This window comes from Hemiscyllium ocellatum, chromosome 7 (genome assembly GCF_020745735.1).
Source record: "Hemiscyllium ocellatum isolate sHemOce1 chromosome 7, sHemOce1.pat.X.cur, whole genome shotgun sequence".
Taxonomy (NCBI): Eukaryota; Metazoa; Chordata; class Chondrichthyes; order Orectolobiformes; family Hemiscylliidae; genus Hemiscyllium; species Hemiscyllium ocellatum.
The window spans coordinates 39438852-39455359 of NC_083407.1; the positions used below are offsets into that span (position 1 = coordinate 39438852).

At 40.0% G+C, this 16508-nt stretch overlaps 1 protein-coding gene across 7 annotated transcripts in view; it reads right to left on the bottom strand.

The window, feature by feature from the left end:
* Positions 1-16508, bottom strand: part of LOC132817052 (R3H domain-containing protein 1-like) — a 164384-nt gene that overhangs the window by 125928 nt on the left and 21948 nt on the right. For all 7 annotated transcript variants that reach the window (XM_060827126.1, XM_060827127.1, XM_060827130.1 and 4 more), the window contains exons 2-3: positions 10710-10905; positions 2443-2652 (exon numbers count right to left, since the gene is read on the bottom strand). In XM_060827126.1, coding sequence (XP_060683109.1) covers positions 2443-2613 — 171 coding nt within the window. In that variant the 5' untranslated portion in view covers positions 2614-2652; positions 10710-10905. The remainder of the gene's footprint in view (positions 1-2442; positions 2653-10709; positions 10906-16508) is intronic.

The following is a 16508-nucleotide window of genomic DNA, read 5'->3' on the forward strand; positions in this document are numbered from 1 at the left end:
TCCGACACTCCAGGGTACATAACCCCAGTCTATTCAGCCTCTCCCGTTAGCTCAAACCCTCTGACCCTGGCAACATCCTTGTAAGTCTATTCTGAACATTTTCAAGTTTCACAACATCCTTCCAAGAGAAGAGACACCAGAACTGTACACAATGTTCCAACAGTGGCTTAACCCATGTCTTGGACAGCCACACCATGACCTCCCAAGTGCTATACTCAATGCACTGACAAATAAAGGCAAGAATACCAAGTGCCTTCTTCACTATCCTGTCTACCTCCGACTCCACTTGCAAGGAACTATGAACCTGCACTCCAAGGTCTTTGTTCAGTAACACTCCCCAGAACCTTACCATTAAGTCCTGCTAAGATTTGGCTCTCCAAAATGCTGCACCTCACATTTACCTAAATTAAACTCCAATCTGCTACTAGGCCCATTTGCCCACCTGTCGTACTCAGAGGTAACCTTCTTCACAGTCCACTACATCTCTTATTTTGGTGTCAGCTGCAAACTTACTAACCATACCTCCTGTGTTCACATCCAAATCATTTACATAAAAGTGACAAAAAGCAGCAGAACTGATCCTGTGGTAAAGTTTACCAATTGACTGCAGGGGCAACTCACCTTTTTTTTAGATTAGATTAGATTACTTACAGTGTGGAAACAGGCCCTTCGGCCCAACAAGTCCACACCGACCCGCCGAAGCGTAACCCACCCATACCCCTACATATACCCCTTGCCTAACACTACGGGCAATTTAGCATGGCCAATTCACCTGACCCGCACATCTTTGTGACTGTGGGAGGAAACCGGAGCACCCGGAGGAAACCCACGCAGACACGGGGAGAACATGCAAACTCCACACAGTCAGTCGCCTGAGGTGGGAATTGAACCCAGGTCGCTGGCGCTGTGAGGCAGCAGTGCTAACCACTGTGCCACCGTGCCGCCCTGTCCCAGATCCATTCCAACAATAAACATTGTGAAGTTCCAAAATTTTTTTTGGGTCTTACATAATTCCATGCACTTACCACTGATTTTGTATCCTTTCTTGATACCTGTGCCAACCTGAAATAGACATGGCAATCTCAGCATCCTGGCTAATCCTGAGCTGAGCTGCAGACCTCAATCTCTCCATGCACAACATTTACTTCTACCTTGTACAGTTGTATGTCTCTGCCTGTTGCAGTGTTTAAATCCTAATACAAGTTTTTGTTATACCAACACTCAACTATTCACTCAGTCCATAAGCCTAAGCTCATTCAAAATTCTGCTGCCCGAATCCTATCTTACATCAACTCCCTTTTACATATCATCTACGTGCCTTCTGACTTTCATCCCAATTTCTCCACCTCTCCTTATTGAAGATTTTCCAAAAGATAAATCTTTGTGTAAGCTTTCAGCTTATTTGGCTGTTTGTAAACCTTTGTCCAATTATGTTCTGTAAAATATAAGGTGCTTTACAACATTAAAACGTATTTCAATTTGCTATTATCAAATGATATTTCATATCTTATTCTCCCAACTAAATACATTTAAATTACAATGCTCCATGAATTATTAGAGCACATTTGAAATCGTGGTGCAATTAAGGGAAAGATAGTGTGATAAAAGCAATACCTGAAGAATTCAACATGCAATGCACCTCAGTAAATAACATAACTGTTCCCTTGTTGCATTTAAAAAAGTCTGAAAGATTTTAATGGTTCAACATCACTAAGCCTAGCACATGATACAGATCGAAAGGTGCAACAAAATAAAAAGGGGTACAGGGTACAACGAGCCTGAGTCAGCATTTAGCAAAAATGAAAATGTGCAATTATATGTTGACCCTCCAAATGGCCAATTCACCTCCAAACAAATTACATGTTTGTCTCAAAATCCATTCAATGTCTTTTGTTCATCCAAGTTACAGATGAATCTTGCAAATTGACATAATTCCTGTCTCAACCTATTACAAGCAGTGAAATCTACAGCCCTGGAAAGAATTCTCTTGGTCTCTGTTCTAACTTAACCTTCTGCTGTGTTTAAATTTTTTTTAAAAAAACTCAATTAAAAAGGATCCATTCTGAACAGCTAGTATTGTTAAATCCCAACTTAGAAAGCAACATAAATGTAGCAAATACATTTATGTCAAATGTCACTGCCCAGCTATTTGGTAGAGTAGCCACGGTGTTTTATTAATTATACAACAATTTGTACACCAAAATTAAAGTACATATTTTATGAACATATAGTTTTCCAAGTCAACCAAAAGCAGATGTGTAAGAGAATTTGTAAATTGTAAATAGACTCCAAACAAATCATTTTCAATTATTATTTGGGGCAAAAATTATGTTACAAATATGCAATGCATGTCAATATGAAACTATTTCATACTCATAACAATAACAAAACAGCTGACCTAACTGCCAGGAGTCAGTCATTGATATGCTTAACAGCTCTTACCTGAGAGTCAATTCTGTTATCCATACAACTTTCATTCTTTTCTCCTGCCTTTGGTTCATGGATTTCTGGTTTTACCAGACTTTCCGTTAATGATGTCTGCTTAAGGGATTTTTCTTTCGCCCTCATTGCTTCAGCTTCTTCTTTTATAATACTAGTATCAGACATCCTCATTAGACAAGTTTACTCTGCATTCTACTCAAAATGTGGAACCTGCAAGGTATACAATACAGCTTCAAGTTACTGAATAAATTGTCCTCCAAGGTTAAATCTTTTCCACAAACTTCATATAAATATGGACAGCTATGAAACTGCAAAATTGCTGTTAAATATTGCATTCAAAACTTAATTCAGCAACCTCAATACCATTATTTGAGAAAGCATCAAAAGCATAAATGAAAGCAACATAGTAGAAATTGGATTTTCAAAAGATATGAGGTGTCATATCAACAGAGGAATGCTGATAAAGATGAAAGCAGATAGGATTGAAGAGACATTGTCAGGATAAGAGGTTAATGTAAGATAGTGATCATCAACAATTCTGTTGCCTATCTTTACAGATCAGTACAATGCACACCAAAGCTCTTCACACTCTTGGGATTATACTTGAGTAGAGAGAGCATAGAATATAGAGCTGAGTGTATAGTTACATCAAACATGAAGATGGATTACGAAATTGAACAGTTGGATGTCAGATGGAATTTAATGCCAAAAAATAGGACACTATGTATTTTGGGAAGATGAATAATGAGAAGACATACACCCCAATGGCAACACTTTAAAAACAGTAAAACAGTGAGACGTAACAACTCAAAACTTAATTGAGAATGTGAATAAAGCTTAACAAAAATAAGATTGGGACCTGGGATTTAATAAATAAGGAGCATAGAAGACAAAGATAATGTAAAGCTGTGCAAATTGGTAACTTCAAATTTACTGATGCATTCAACTCTGGGTACATTTATGAAAAAGCTGGAGAACATCAGAAATAATTTACTAAGGTGAAGGATGAGAGGCTTTAATACAGAGGGAACCACAGAAAACTACTTTTTCCACTTTAACAAAACCTGGGATATGGAAATGGTGTCGCAAATTATCAGGTTAATTGCAAACTAACATTTTAGCATCTGACCAAATTGATGAGTCCAAAAAGTCAGAATGATTCCAGATTATGATACATTAACCCATCATAACCATGGCTGCAGAGGTGCACTGCAATGGATGGTCGCACTTCAGTAGCTCCTAATAATTAAAGTACTGCGAGGATAGGGTCAGGCTCAGTTGATTTTTCCCACAGTAACAGCTTGCAAGACATTGAATAGACATAGAGCTCAAGCCCAATATAATTATCAGTACCTCCCCCAACTTGCAAGGACTGGAGATTAGGAAAGTGGATGATATAAAAACAAAACTTAGAAAATTAATTATTCCAATTAAGTATTATTTAACATTAGTGCTTTTTACATTCTGTGAAGCTAAGTATGCATGGATAAACATTCCTGCAAATTCGTGTTTTAGGCTACTCAGTTGATATAATTAACTTTGATTAAACTTCCATATATAAACCTCCAAAGGAGGCACTGCTTGACTTCATGACCCAAACAAGGAACTTTTGATCAAAATCTTGGATGTTTTCAAATTACACCGGTTTTTAAAAGAAAAGCAGCAATAGGAAGTAATTTGTTTATTATATAAATGGAACAGGAGAGAGTAAAACTCTGCAATTCAGGATTTGTTACTCCCTCTAAACTTGCTTTCACAGACAACTTTTTTTTGAATATTCACCTATTGAACACTGGGAGTGGTAAAAGGGGAAGTAGTAAGGTAGGACAATGATCCTATATTCTCATGCAAGAGGTAAATGTTAAATAACACCAGCTAATAACAAAGCAGTTGTCAGTTAACTCAATTTCCTACAATTCTCACCTTCAACACCAATCATGATGTGGAATCATGATGCGGTGAAATTCAACTGTGCAAACAATAACATTCTTAACAATAACACAGCAGAAACATGATTTCCAGAATAGAAATGAGAATACAATCAGAGGCTAGATGGAAGACGACATGCGCTCACATCCAGCAACCGTTTCAGTACAGTCCCTGCAGATCCTTACTGTAATACAAGACTTAGACTTACTGAACACAGAACAGGGGAGCCAAATAAAAAGAGGGGAAAGGCTGTTTGATCAAGAGTTCATCTTGACAATCCACAACTGCTCTTAAAACATTTTCTTCTCTTGCTAAAAAAAAAGGAGTAATTCTATTTCTTTTGCTTTATACAGAAATAGTTGATTGCAAAAATAATTTACTGGCTACTAAGTGTTGTCAGGTGGCCTGTGAATGCAAAAATGTTGCTGATGTTGTTATTAATCCTCCTCAGACAGATGTTACAAAAAACAATTTGCCTAATGGCAATGTCTCATTTACCATAAACTGATAGTATTCAATCAATAATTTATCATTTTACCCACAGCCAACTGAACACATTTACTGTTGTCATCTGTTTCTATATGGTTGACTATTTTCCTAGATGACTGATCAGATGCAGTCAATTTCCTGGATTTGCTGCTATTAGTACTACAAGAAGAGAAAATTATTGTTTTCGGTTGGTGACAGTCTGGATGAGTTAAGAGAAAAACATAACCTGTTCAGCTCAAAGGAAGGTGTACAATACACCACAAAATCATTCAGAATAAGCCAAACATTTAGAAAAGTGTAAACCAAATAGAGATATTTTTAAAAGGACCATGTTTGAAGAATCCAGAGGATTTTTTTTAAAAACATATGGACTGGGGATGTCTATCAATGTCAATTATATGAACTTCCAAAAGGCATTTGATTAGGTTTCACAACAGAGGAGAGAAATGAAGGAACACATCCTTAAGGTACGCAACAAAGACTGGGGACAAAGGGAATATTTTGTCAGTGGGAGTTTAAAAGTGGCGTTCTTTCAGCTTTTTGCCATTGATATTAAAGATCCAGAGAGAAATCTAACTGGGTACCAAAGTTTGCAAGTGATTAGGAAGCATGTTAAGTAGTTTTAATAGAAGCAGAAAATTACAAAGCGACATACTCAGAGTTGAATGGCCTCTTATGGAGATATTTGTATCATCAATAATCACAGGCGAGGTGCCGGAAGACTGGAGGATGGCTTAACGTGGTGCCACTGTTTAAAAAAGGTGGTGAGGACAAGCTGCAGACCAGTGAGCTTGACGTCGGTGGTGGGCAAGTTGTTGGAGGGAATCCTGAGGGACAGGATGTACATGTATTTGGAAGGCAAGGACTGATCAGGGATGGTCAACATGGCTTTATGCATGGGAAATCATGTCTCATGAGTTTTTGGAAGAAGTAACAAAGAGGATTGATGAGGGCAGAGCAGTGGATGCGATCCATATGGATTTCACTAAGATGTTAGACAAGGTTCACCATCGTAGACTGGCTAACAAGGTTAGATCTCAAGGAATACAAGGAGAACTAGCCATTTGGATAGAGAACTGGGCTCAAAGGTAGAAGACAGAGGGTCGTGGTGGTTGCTTTTCAGAGTAGATGCCTGTGACCAGTGGAGTGCCACAAGGATCAGCGCTGGGTGCACTAATCTTCGTCATTCATATAAAAGATTTGGATGTGAACATAAGAGATATAGTCACTAAGTTTGCAAATGACACCAAAATTGCAGGTGTAGTGGACAGCAAAGAAGGTCACCTCAGATTATAACAGGATTTTGATCAGATGGGCCAATCAGCTAAGAAGTGGCAGATGGAGTTTAATTTAGATAAATGTGAAGTGCTGCATTTTGGGAAAGCAAATCTTAGCAGGACTAATACATTTAATGGCAAGGTCCTGGGGAATATTGCTAAACAAAGAGACCTTGGAGTGCAGGTTCATAGCTCCTTGAAAGTGAAGTCTCAGGTAGATAGGATAGTGAAGGCGGCGTTTGGTATGCTTTCTTTTATTGGTCAGAGTATTGAATACAGAAATTGGGAGATCATGTTGCGGTTGTACCATTGGTTAGGCCACTGTTGGAATATTGCGTGGAATTCTGGTCGTCTTCCTATCGGAAAAATGTTGTGAAACATAAAAAAAGGGTTCAGAAAAGATGTACAAGGTTGTCGTAAGGATCGGAGGATTTGAGCTATAGGGAGAAGCTGATCAGGTTTACGAAATTATGAGGGGCACGGAGAGGGTAAATAGACAAAGTCTTTTCCCTGGGGTCAGGGAGTCCAGAACTAGAGGGCATAGGTTTAGCGGGAGAGGGGAAAGATATAAGAGACCTAAGGGGCAACTTTTTCACACAGAAGGTGTACGTGTATGGAATGAGCTGCCAGAGGAAGTGGTGGAGGGTGATACAACTGCAACATTTGGATGGGGATATGAATAGGAAGGGTTTGGAGGGAGATGGGCCAGGTGGGATTAGATTGGGTTGGGATATCTGGTCAGCATGGACAGGTTGCACCGAAGGGTCTCTTTCCAGATGCTATGACTAGGATGTTGCCAGGATTGGAGGATTTGAGCAATAGGAAGAGGTTGAAAAGGCTGGGACTGTTTTCCCTGGAGCGTCGGAGACGGAGGGGTAACCTTATAGATGTTTATAAAATCATGAGGGCATGGATAGGATACATAAACAAAGCTTTTTCTGGTCGGCGAGTCCAGAACTAGAGGGCATAGGTTTAGGGTGAGACAGGAAGGATATCAAAGGGTCAACTTTTTCATGCAGAAGGTGGTACCGGTATGAGATGCCACAGGAAATGGTGGAGGCTAGTACAATTGCAACATTTAAAAAGCATCAGGAATGGTATATGAATAGGAAGGGTTTGGAGGGATATGGGCCGGGTACAGGCAGGTGGGACTAGATTGGGTTGGGATATCTGGTCGGCATGGACAGGTCGGATTAAAGGGTCTGTTTCCGTGCTGTACATCTCTATGACTCTATGGGAGGTTTCACTGTGGAGAAAAATAAGATACATTCTTAATGCTAAGAGTTTAGGACCTGCCTAGAAGCAAAGGGATTTAGACAACTGTACGCAAATTACTAAAAGCTACAATCCAGCTGTTCGGTAAGTAACAAAAAGACAAATCTACTTTTTAAACGAAAACATTTATTCACAGAACATGAGCATCACTAGCAAGACCAGCGAGTCCATCCTAACTATTGAGATGTTGGTAGTGAGACACGTATTTGTACCATTAAAGCTCTGATGTTATCACTATGCACTCTCAGTATATTTGGAACAGGACATTTCTGCTGCTGACAATTCTTCGGTGATTGTTGTTCCCAGTGCATTGAAAAAGGATGTCTGATAGCCGTAGATGTGCCCACTATTACCTGTCACTTGCTACCCTATGCTTCACTTAGATCACAGCCTTGCTCATTGCTTCACTCAGGACTTTGAGGTCTTTGCTGGCTCAATGGTTTTGCATGTACACAGGAATCTCAATTATCCAAAAGACATGGGCGGGGAGTATTTTGGTCAGTTGATCGAATGCCAGATAATCGATGTCAGATAATAGTTAGCCATGCATTGGGACTTGCGATCTTGTTTGGATCATCCGAAATTCAGTTAATCGAATGCCGGATAATTGAGGTTCCTCTGTACTATAAAAGTAAACACTATAAATGCAAGACTTAGAACAAAAATCAAGGCAAATTTATTAAACTGTCCAATGCAGCAAGTCCAATATAGGTGATGTGATTCTCTGGCAAACCCGAATTGACATGCAAAAAAAAATTTTCATAAACAAGCAACTCAGTGACATCAATTTTCAAGACTAAGGTTTTGTGAAGTAAAGATATTAAAAAAAGAAACAGAAGTGAAAAATAGTAGAGGCACAGATCATTCAGTATCTACCTAAATGGTAGAACAAACTGGAGGGGAACAACAGCCTACTCTTGATCCTGTACAGCCTTTTCCATTATCAAATTTATACTGTAAATTGGGTTTGAACTTCTCCAAAGTGACAGACTCATTACCACTACCACAAATACACGTGGTGAACAATTCACTTGGTGCTTGATACATCTTGTTTTCTAACAGCCCAAAATATGAGTTAACCTTTTAACTTGAAATCAATAGATTTGCAATTCCTAATAAGATCATATTTGTACATGAAGAAAAAGAACAAAATGCAGAAATTTGTTGATTAGCACATTATACTTTAATGCATGCTTTGGCTCATTTGGTTCAACCTAAAAACTTATACCTTAATTTTAGCCCATTTCCCAAGTCATCTTTTCTGCTTCGTTCTTCTACCAACAGTGGCCTTTTCCTTTCTCCCATTATATTCATGATCATTACAGAGGATTGCGTTGCAATACACAAGATCTATTCCGATGATTCCATCTTACCATGCCCTCAGGACTTCTCATGGGCAAATGTGACATCCACACTACGGATGTTGCTGTGCACAATTAGCAAATGTGATGAACAGCCGGTTAATCTGTTTTTGGTGGCATGAGGAGGGAGAAACAATGGCCGGGATACCAGGAGAACTCCCTGCTCTTTCAAGAGTGCAATGTGATCTATTATGTCCATCTGAACAGAAAGACAACAGCTTACAGCAGGAATTTATATCACCTTTCCTAAGAGAGAACACATACACTACCACTGAATAGCACAACATCGCAGCAGACAAATATAATCTACCCTTTTGCATGAGCAGGCCCATTTAACTATTGCATGGAACAGAATGACTGGGGAGGCGAGCTCATAGAATGAGCTCGCGCTCGACAGAGAGTGAGAGTGAGAGTGAGAGTGATGGGGGGGTGCGAGAGAGAGAGCGAGCAAGAAGGCACGAGAGAGACAGGGAGCACTCTCTCTCGCGCCCAGAGAGAGAGCGAGCGCTCTCTGTCTTTCTTGCGCATCTCTCTCTTTCTCTCTCTCTCCCCACCCTCTCCCTCTCGCGAGAGTACACGAACTGTTAGAACATACGGCAGAATATGGATAGATTTGAAATTTGGACAGAAAAATGGCAGACAAAGTTCAATCCAGACAGATGCGAGATGATGCATTTTGGAAGCTCCAATTCAAGAACAACCTATCCAGTAAATGGAAAAGTCCTGGGGAACATTGACGTGTTCAAGTCCACTGTTCTCTGGAGGTGGCAACACAGATCAATCAAGTGGTCAAGGCGGCATACAGCATGGACGGAGGTACCAAGTAACATGACCTGCCTATTCTTGTACAGTTGTATACAACTTTGATCATCCATATTTGGAATACTGCATACAGTTTTTGTCGCCACATTACCGAGAGGACCTGGGTTGCAAAGGAGGTTCACTAGGATGTTGCCCGGTATGGAGGGTGCTAGCTATGAAGAGGGGTTGGGTGATTAGGATTATTTTCATTAGAAAGGAGGAGGTTGAGGGGGGACTGATTGAGGTCTACAAAATCATGAGATGTAGATACAGTGGATAGCAAGAAGCATTCTCTTTAAATGGTTCAAAATATGAGATGTTAGAAGAAAAAGATACTGCGTTATCTAAAATGCAAACCAAAGCAAAGCAGTCCTGAGTTTAGGAGTGCAAGGAAAATGATCTCTGGCTTGGTGCATTAAAGAACAGTTAGTGTCTTACTTTTGCATTTGCTAGTGGCACAATACTCCAATCCCCTCAAAAGATTGTTCAAGGCAAAGAACACAAAAAAAATGTTGGAGGCATTTGGGATATACAAAACAAGCAATGATCCAATGAATCTAGTTGGCAAGAGTTATGTTGAAAGCAATTTACAAGGTTCAAGTTGAAAATTATACCAAGAGAAAGATTAAATTGCACAACAGAATTTCACAGTATCGAATAACTTCTTTAAAATAATAGAAGGGCTTCGGAGAGAAAAAAAAAAGTGATGACTGCATATAAAAAAAATTAATAACAATTAGAATTTTTTAATAATATTAATGTTATTAATATTCATATTAATAAGTCAAGTTCAAGCCAGAGTCGTCCTGGAACACACAAGGGTTTGGGGAGCAATTTCTGATAGAACTGCTGAATGTGAATTGTCTTTCCCAATTGAGGGCAGAATGCTTTATTTACAAAGGGAAAACTGACCAAGGATTAAAACGAGAATATGTGGGGAAACTGTCTTTCTTCAATTCCAATGTACAAAATGAAGGATATGGTGAATATTAAAATTGTATCTATGGCAGTAACTAACCTATCTTTTGTTTCATTCTTTAATACATAAAGGGTTCATCTTTAGCAACTTATTTTTGCTGTTCTATACAAATGCTGTAACATTCACTTTGAACATCAATTTAGGTTCCAGATTTACCTTCAGCCTTTGACAGTAATAGTTCTGTAGCAATGAGGTAATAAACCAAACCAAGGTTCGCCCTTAGTGCTGATCAGGAGGTCAATTGTACTGAACCTGCTGGAAGCTGACAAGAGGAGTCCCATGTCCTCATCACCAGTGTGGAGTCCTTGTCTGAATGCGTCTTCTACCAATGAGGTAAATCATTCCCAAACACCTATAGGAAGAAATATACTATATTAACATAAAAATATCAATCCTCGATAATTCAAAATGCTCAAATTCAATAGAAGACATTGAAGCTAGATCCTTTTCGATATGTCAACGCAATAAGGGAGTCAAATCCATCCACAAATAATTCTTCAGGAATCAACCTCTCTTCTATGTCCATTTATGTAGCTAAGTGAAGCCTACAAAATTTGACATACCACAGTATTTGATCATTAAGACCAAAAAGATTACTGAATTTAAATCAATGAATCCCTGAACAAAGTACCAATTAAAGAAGCATGGAGTCTGATTGACACTTAAAATGTACAAATGTACCTTTCCATCATGAGAAAATTTTCTTTTTGGGAACTGTTGATACATAATTGTTTGAGAAACACAAGAAGAAAAACATGCACCAATTGTAATGCAGGGTATGAGGGGTTCCTATGTAATTAAACATAATTTATTTGCATTTTTGAATTTTGGATGAGCAGATTTTTGTGTGTATCTGAGGCAGTATAATGATCAACTTGCAAGTAGCTCTGTAGCCACAATGATCTAAAAAAATCAAATCAGTATTGGAGATAGATTTCCTGGAGCATCATGAGATTTTTTAGATTACTGACAGTGTGGAAACAGGCCCTTCGGCCCAACAAGTCCACACCGACCCACGGAAGCGCAACGCACCCATACCCCTACATTTACCCTTACCTAACACTACGGGCAATTTAGCATGGCCAATTCACCTGACCCGCACATCTTTGGACTCTGGGAGGAAACCGGAGCACCCGGAGGAAACCCACGCAGACACGGGGAGAACGTGCAATCCACACAGTCAGTCGCCTGAGTCGGGAATTGAACCCGGTCTCGGGCGCTGTGAGACAGCAGTGCTAACCACTGTGCCACCGTGCCGTCCAATTGTGTTGAGCTAACAGGGTAACCAGTGTCGTGCTTTGGGCTTTCAGATTAAAAAATAAATGACCTTTTTTTGAGTTTAGGGAAAACAACCAGAGGTTGAAAAATAAAACATTTTAGTTTCAGCTTGGGGAGTTTTTAGATGTCTGGCCAAATCTGGCAGTGGAAATAGCTCAATGTTTCTCCTGAGAAAGGAAGTAATTTAGTACTGTTACAAAAGAGGTTACTTACTGTCAGAATTTGAGTTTAATAGCTGCAGACCAGAAGTGTTAAAGACCTGAACACATTATGTGAAGCTGAGCAAGTCTCAGCTCAGTTGCATTATAGTTATTGAAGAGATTATCAGATTCTTCTGACCAGGAATTGAGCAGTAGCTAAGTTGATCCATATGAGACCGAGAGAGGGAGAGATAAGGCGAGAGCAAAAATTCTGGAATTGTTGTGCTGGGAGTACTGGAAAAGGAACGCTTTTGAGATTAATGTGATTTTATGGTAGGTCTCAAAATCTTTAAATTTTATCCTCATTTCTTTTGCATAATAAACTTCTGTTTTAATGGTCAGCTCAAGTCTGCAGCATTGCATGCTTGTGCTTCAGTGAGAGCATCTCTTGAAAATCATTATTAAAAGCAATATATGTAGCCAGATTTCAGTTTGGGATCTGACTTGTCCCATCATATCATCAGTTGGGATCATCATAAAATCCTCAAAATAATGTTGTCGGTCGTATTTATGAGAATTTGAATACCAATGTAAAAACATTAACACAACGTGCAAATGTACAGAGATGAGAAAGAATGCAGATATTTCATGGTCTATTCAACAAATAAAAAAGTTAAGCAGATAAAATTCATGAGTTAAAGTCTTATAGGCCTGGAACATGTACCAGTTAACACTTCAAATCAAGTAACTTGGTCTATTTTCACCTTAATTTATTGTTTATTGTAATCATTACTTCAATACTGAAAAACAAAATTTCTCCGGTGATACAATTCATAGATTTTTGCAAAATCACATTGGGGGTCATTATAATGGTAAATACTAAAACAAGAAAAAGGAAACATTAAAATATTCTGAGTAAGATATTTACAGATGCCGTTAGTAACAATGCAATTCAATTACATGCATTTAGGTAACAACGTAAACTAGGCATCATAACATCCTTAAGAAAAACTATTTAATAGTTCAAAGTTTTAGTAGTTAAACGCCATAAGGTTTACTGGAATTGTACGTTATCATTCATATTTGCATGTTATCCAAAAGGATATAAAGGGTTAGCCAACTTATTTCTCTAGAATCTTTCATAACAGCTGCAATGGTATACTATTTTTCCAAGCTCTTCAATGTATGTATCTTGACATTGAACTTAAAATGGTTTCATTCTCTCCTATGGAAAGTTCATAAATTAATGTCAAAGTTTAGAAATTAGTTCTGAATTATAATGACAAATTCATCCAGGCTTCACTCCTAATTTTATAAGTAAAATAAAGTCAGCAATAATGATCAAACATGAGGTGAAAACTTATTTAGAAATCAGGATTATCAAAAGTTGCCTCTCTGACCTAATCGTGACTACGTGCATGAAGTTGCACTCAACTGAGGAAAAAAATCTCACCTGCAAATTAATAAACCATTATTAGCCAATCAGCTAATTGTTCCATGGCTCTACCAATGTGTCATCAGACTATTGAAGAAACATATAATATATCATGCAGTTTCTTAAATTTATTCTGCCATTCAAAAGGTTAATCTAGTACTTAATTCTAATTTTGCCGCATATCCCTCAAATCTCTGAGCATGTAATTTTAAAATTAAGAACTGATTTACTTTTTATCTGGCAATTACACAACAGAGTTTTAAACATTTACAGTCATCAGCACATAACACATTTCCAGAAATGTAAGTGCGCAAAGTAGTTGGTATTTTCCCAACAATAGTGCTTGCACTTCAAAAATACATTATTAACACTGGATTTTGACAGATCCAATCATAAAATAAAGTCTGGTTTAAAAAAAAACTCCACTGGTTTAGACTCAAGAAGGAGAATCTGTTATATAGAGTTAGCGATAGTTGACTTTGTCCTAGGATAGGGGATGTTAAGACGAGGAGACATTTCTTAGTTGAGGAGGGGGGAGGAGAGAGAGAGAGAGAGAGAGAGAGAGAGAGAGAGAGAGAGAGAGAGAGAGAGAGAGAGAGAGAGAGAGAGAGAGAGAGAGAGAGAGAGAGAGAGAGAGAGAGAGAGAGAGAGAGAGAGAGAGAGAGATTAAACAAAAAAGACATGAGGGGCAAATTTTTTTATACAGAGTAGTTTGCGTGCAGAATGAATTTCATGGCGAAATTGTGACCAATAAAAAAAAAAGCACACCAAAAACCTTCTTCACTATCCTATCTACCTGCGACTCCACTTTCAAGGAGCTATGAACCTACACTCCAAGGTCTCTTCGTTCCACCGAGGACATGCAGGTCCTTGGACTCCTCCATCGCCAGACCATAACAACACGACGGTTGGAAGAAGAGCGCCTCATCTTCCGCCTGGGAACCCTCCAACCACAAAGGATGAACTCCGATTTCTCCAGTTTCCTCATTTCCCCTCCCTCCACCTTGTCTCGGTCGAACCCCTCGAACTCAGCACCGCCTTCCTAACCTGCAATCTTCTTCCTGACCTCTCCGCCCCCCCACCCCACTCCGGCCTATCACCCTCCCCTTCACCTCCTTCCACCTATCGCATCTCCATCACCCCTCCCCCAAGTCCCTCCTCCCTACCTTTTATCTTAGCCTGCTGGACACACTTTCCTCATTCCTGAAGAAGGGCTTATGCCCGAAACGTTGAATTTCCTGTTCCCTGGATGCTGCCTGACCTGCTGCGCTTTTCCAGCAACACATTGTCAGCTTTGCCCCTAAGTGGAATGGTCCCTCTGAGGTTATCATGAGCAGTGACACGTGCGCCTGTACTGACATGCGAGGAAAGGGAGTCTGGAAACACTGGTCACAAATGAAGAAAGATAGACACCAGATCATGATCCTCACCCTCTGCTTTTTTTTTCAGACTGACTCCTCACGAGGCCTGCTAATGTTGTTTGTGCGAGTGCAGTTGTTGTGAACAGACCAAGCGCGTGGGCTGTTGTCCGTGGGCTGTATAGCTTTTGGACCATTGTATAACTCCATTTGGAAAGCCCCGGGATGTTTTTGTTTATTTTTGCCTTCACCCTTTGCCTAGCAGCCAATTGTGGGGGGGATTGGGGGCACTGAGGGAATTGTGCCAACTTAGATACTGTTCTCCAGAGTAGGTGCGGGTTACATGTTAACACTTACCTATGCACGTTCTATATGTGAGTGCAGCAAAATAATACCTCCAAATGCTGGGTCTGTACTGGGATCCCTGCACATTCTAAGGAGGGGGGGGATTCCCAAGACCCATTCCGTTTAATAAATCAGAAACGGCAGAACGGTGGTTGGACCAGGACTGATCCTCACAATTATCCATTTGGCCGAGGTTGCAGGGAGTGGGGTCTGACAGAGAATCTCACGAGGTATTCATACGAGGCCCTGACCGTCCCATTTATGCTGCTAATGATAAGGTCAGCAGAGAGCACCCACAGGGACTATTTGTTTTAAATGTAAATCGCTCATCAGGATGGAATGCCGGAACCAGTGAACATTCCCATTCCCTGCTCCATACCCTGTCCGGCTGCCGATTGTTTCTTCCCGGAAGTATTCTTAGTCTTGAGGTGATCAAGATGACTACAGGTAAAATGCTCAAACCCATTTGGACCACTATTCAGGCGGATTACCCAGAGGACTTATTTTCTCTGTGGTCTTAAAGTAAATCCTTGGCTCCCTCCAAATTGGTCCAGATCTTGCTACCTTGCCTACATGGTCCCTTTTGATTGCCATTACAGTTCCCTCTGCCTTCATCCCAACCTACATCTACTCAATCCAAAAGGTCCATCACCAAGACTGAGCAATTCTTTATAATCGCCTTCCCCACCTACAGGACTGCTAAGGGTGCGAAAGAACAGATCAATGTGGTCTCGACCTTGCAAAAGGCTGGCTGAGGAGACTACCGGTGGCTTTGCAGCTGTTAGCATGGCCAATTCTTGGCTGAGATTATTACCACCTGTACTGTAGTATTGCAGAATTGTTTGGCCCTTGATTATTTGCTGTTGGCACAAAGTGACACCTGTGCTGTTACAGACCCCGAGTGCCGCACATACAGTCTGGACACCTCGGACAACGTAACTAACCTAGCGAATCACATCCATCTGGAGGCTGATAAGATCCGGCAGGAGGGGAAACAGGGTCATGATTGTAATCCCCTGGGGTGGCTAGGATGGTTACAAGGCGGATCTTGTGCCTTGTATCTTTTGCATGCATTCATCATGTTCATTGTTATTGTCATTGCTTATTGCATTGTTATGGTTGTCCTTAACTCATGTTGGAAATTTTTGACAGTGAGAATTATGCTGGATGCTAGCCTCCATGTTGAGTTGCCTGGGAGTCACCCCCTTTCTGGCCCATTAATGACTACTGGATGTAGGTGGTCTGTTTGCCATGCTCCCACATGTCGTGAATCACAAGGGGGGACTGAAAACAGAAACTAACTGAAGAAATATTTGCAAAACACAATGTCGTGGGTACGCTGTTCCCAGCAACAGCGATCTCTGCATGTACACACAAAAAAAAAGTCTTTCGTGGGCTT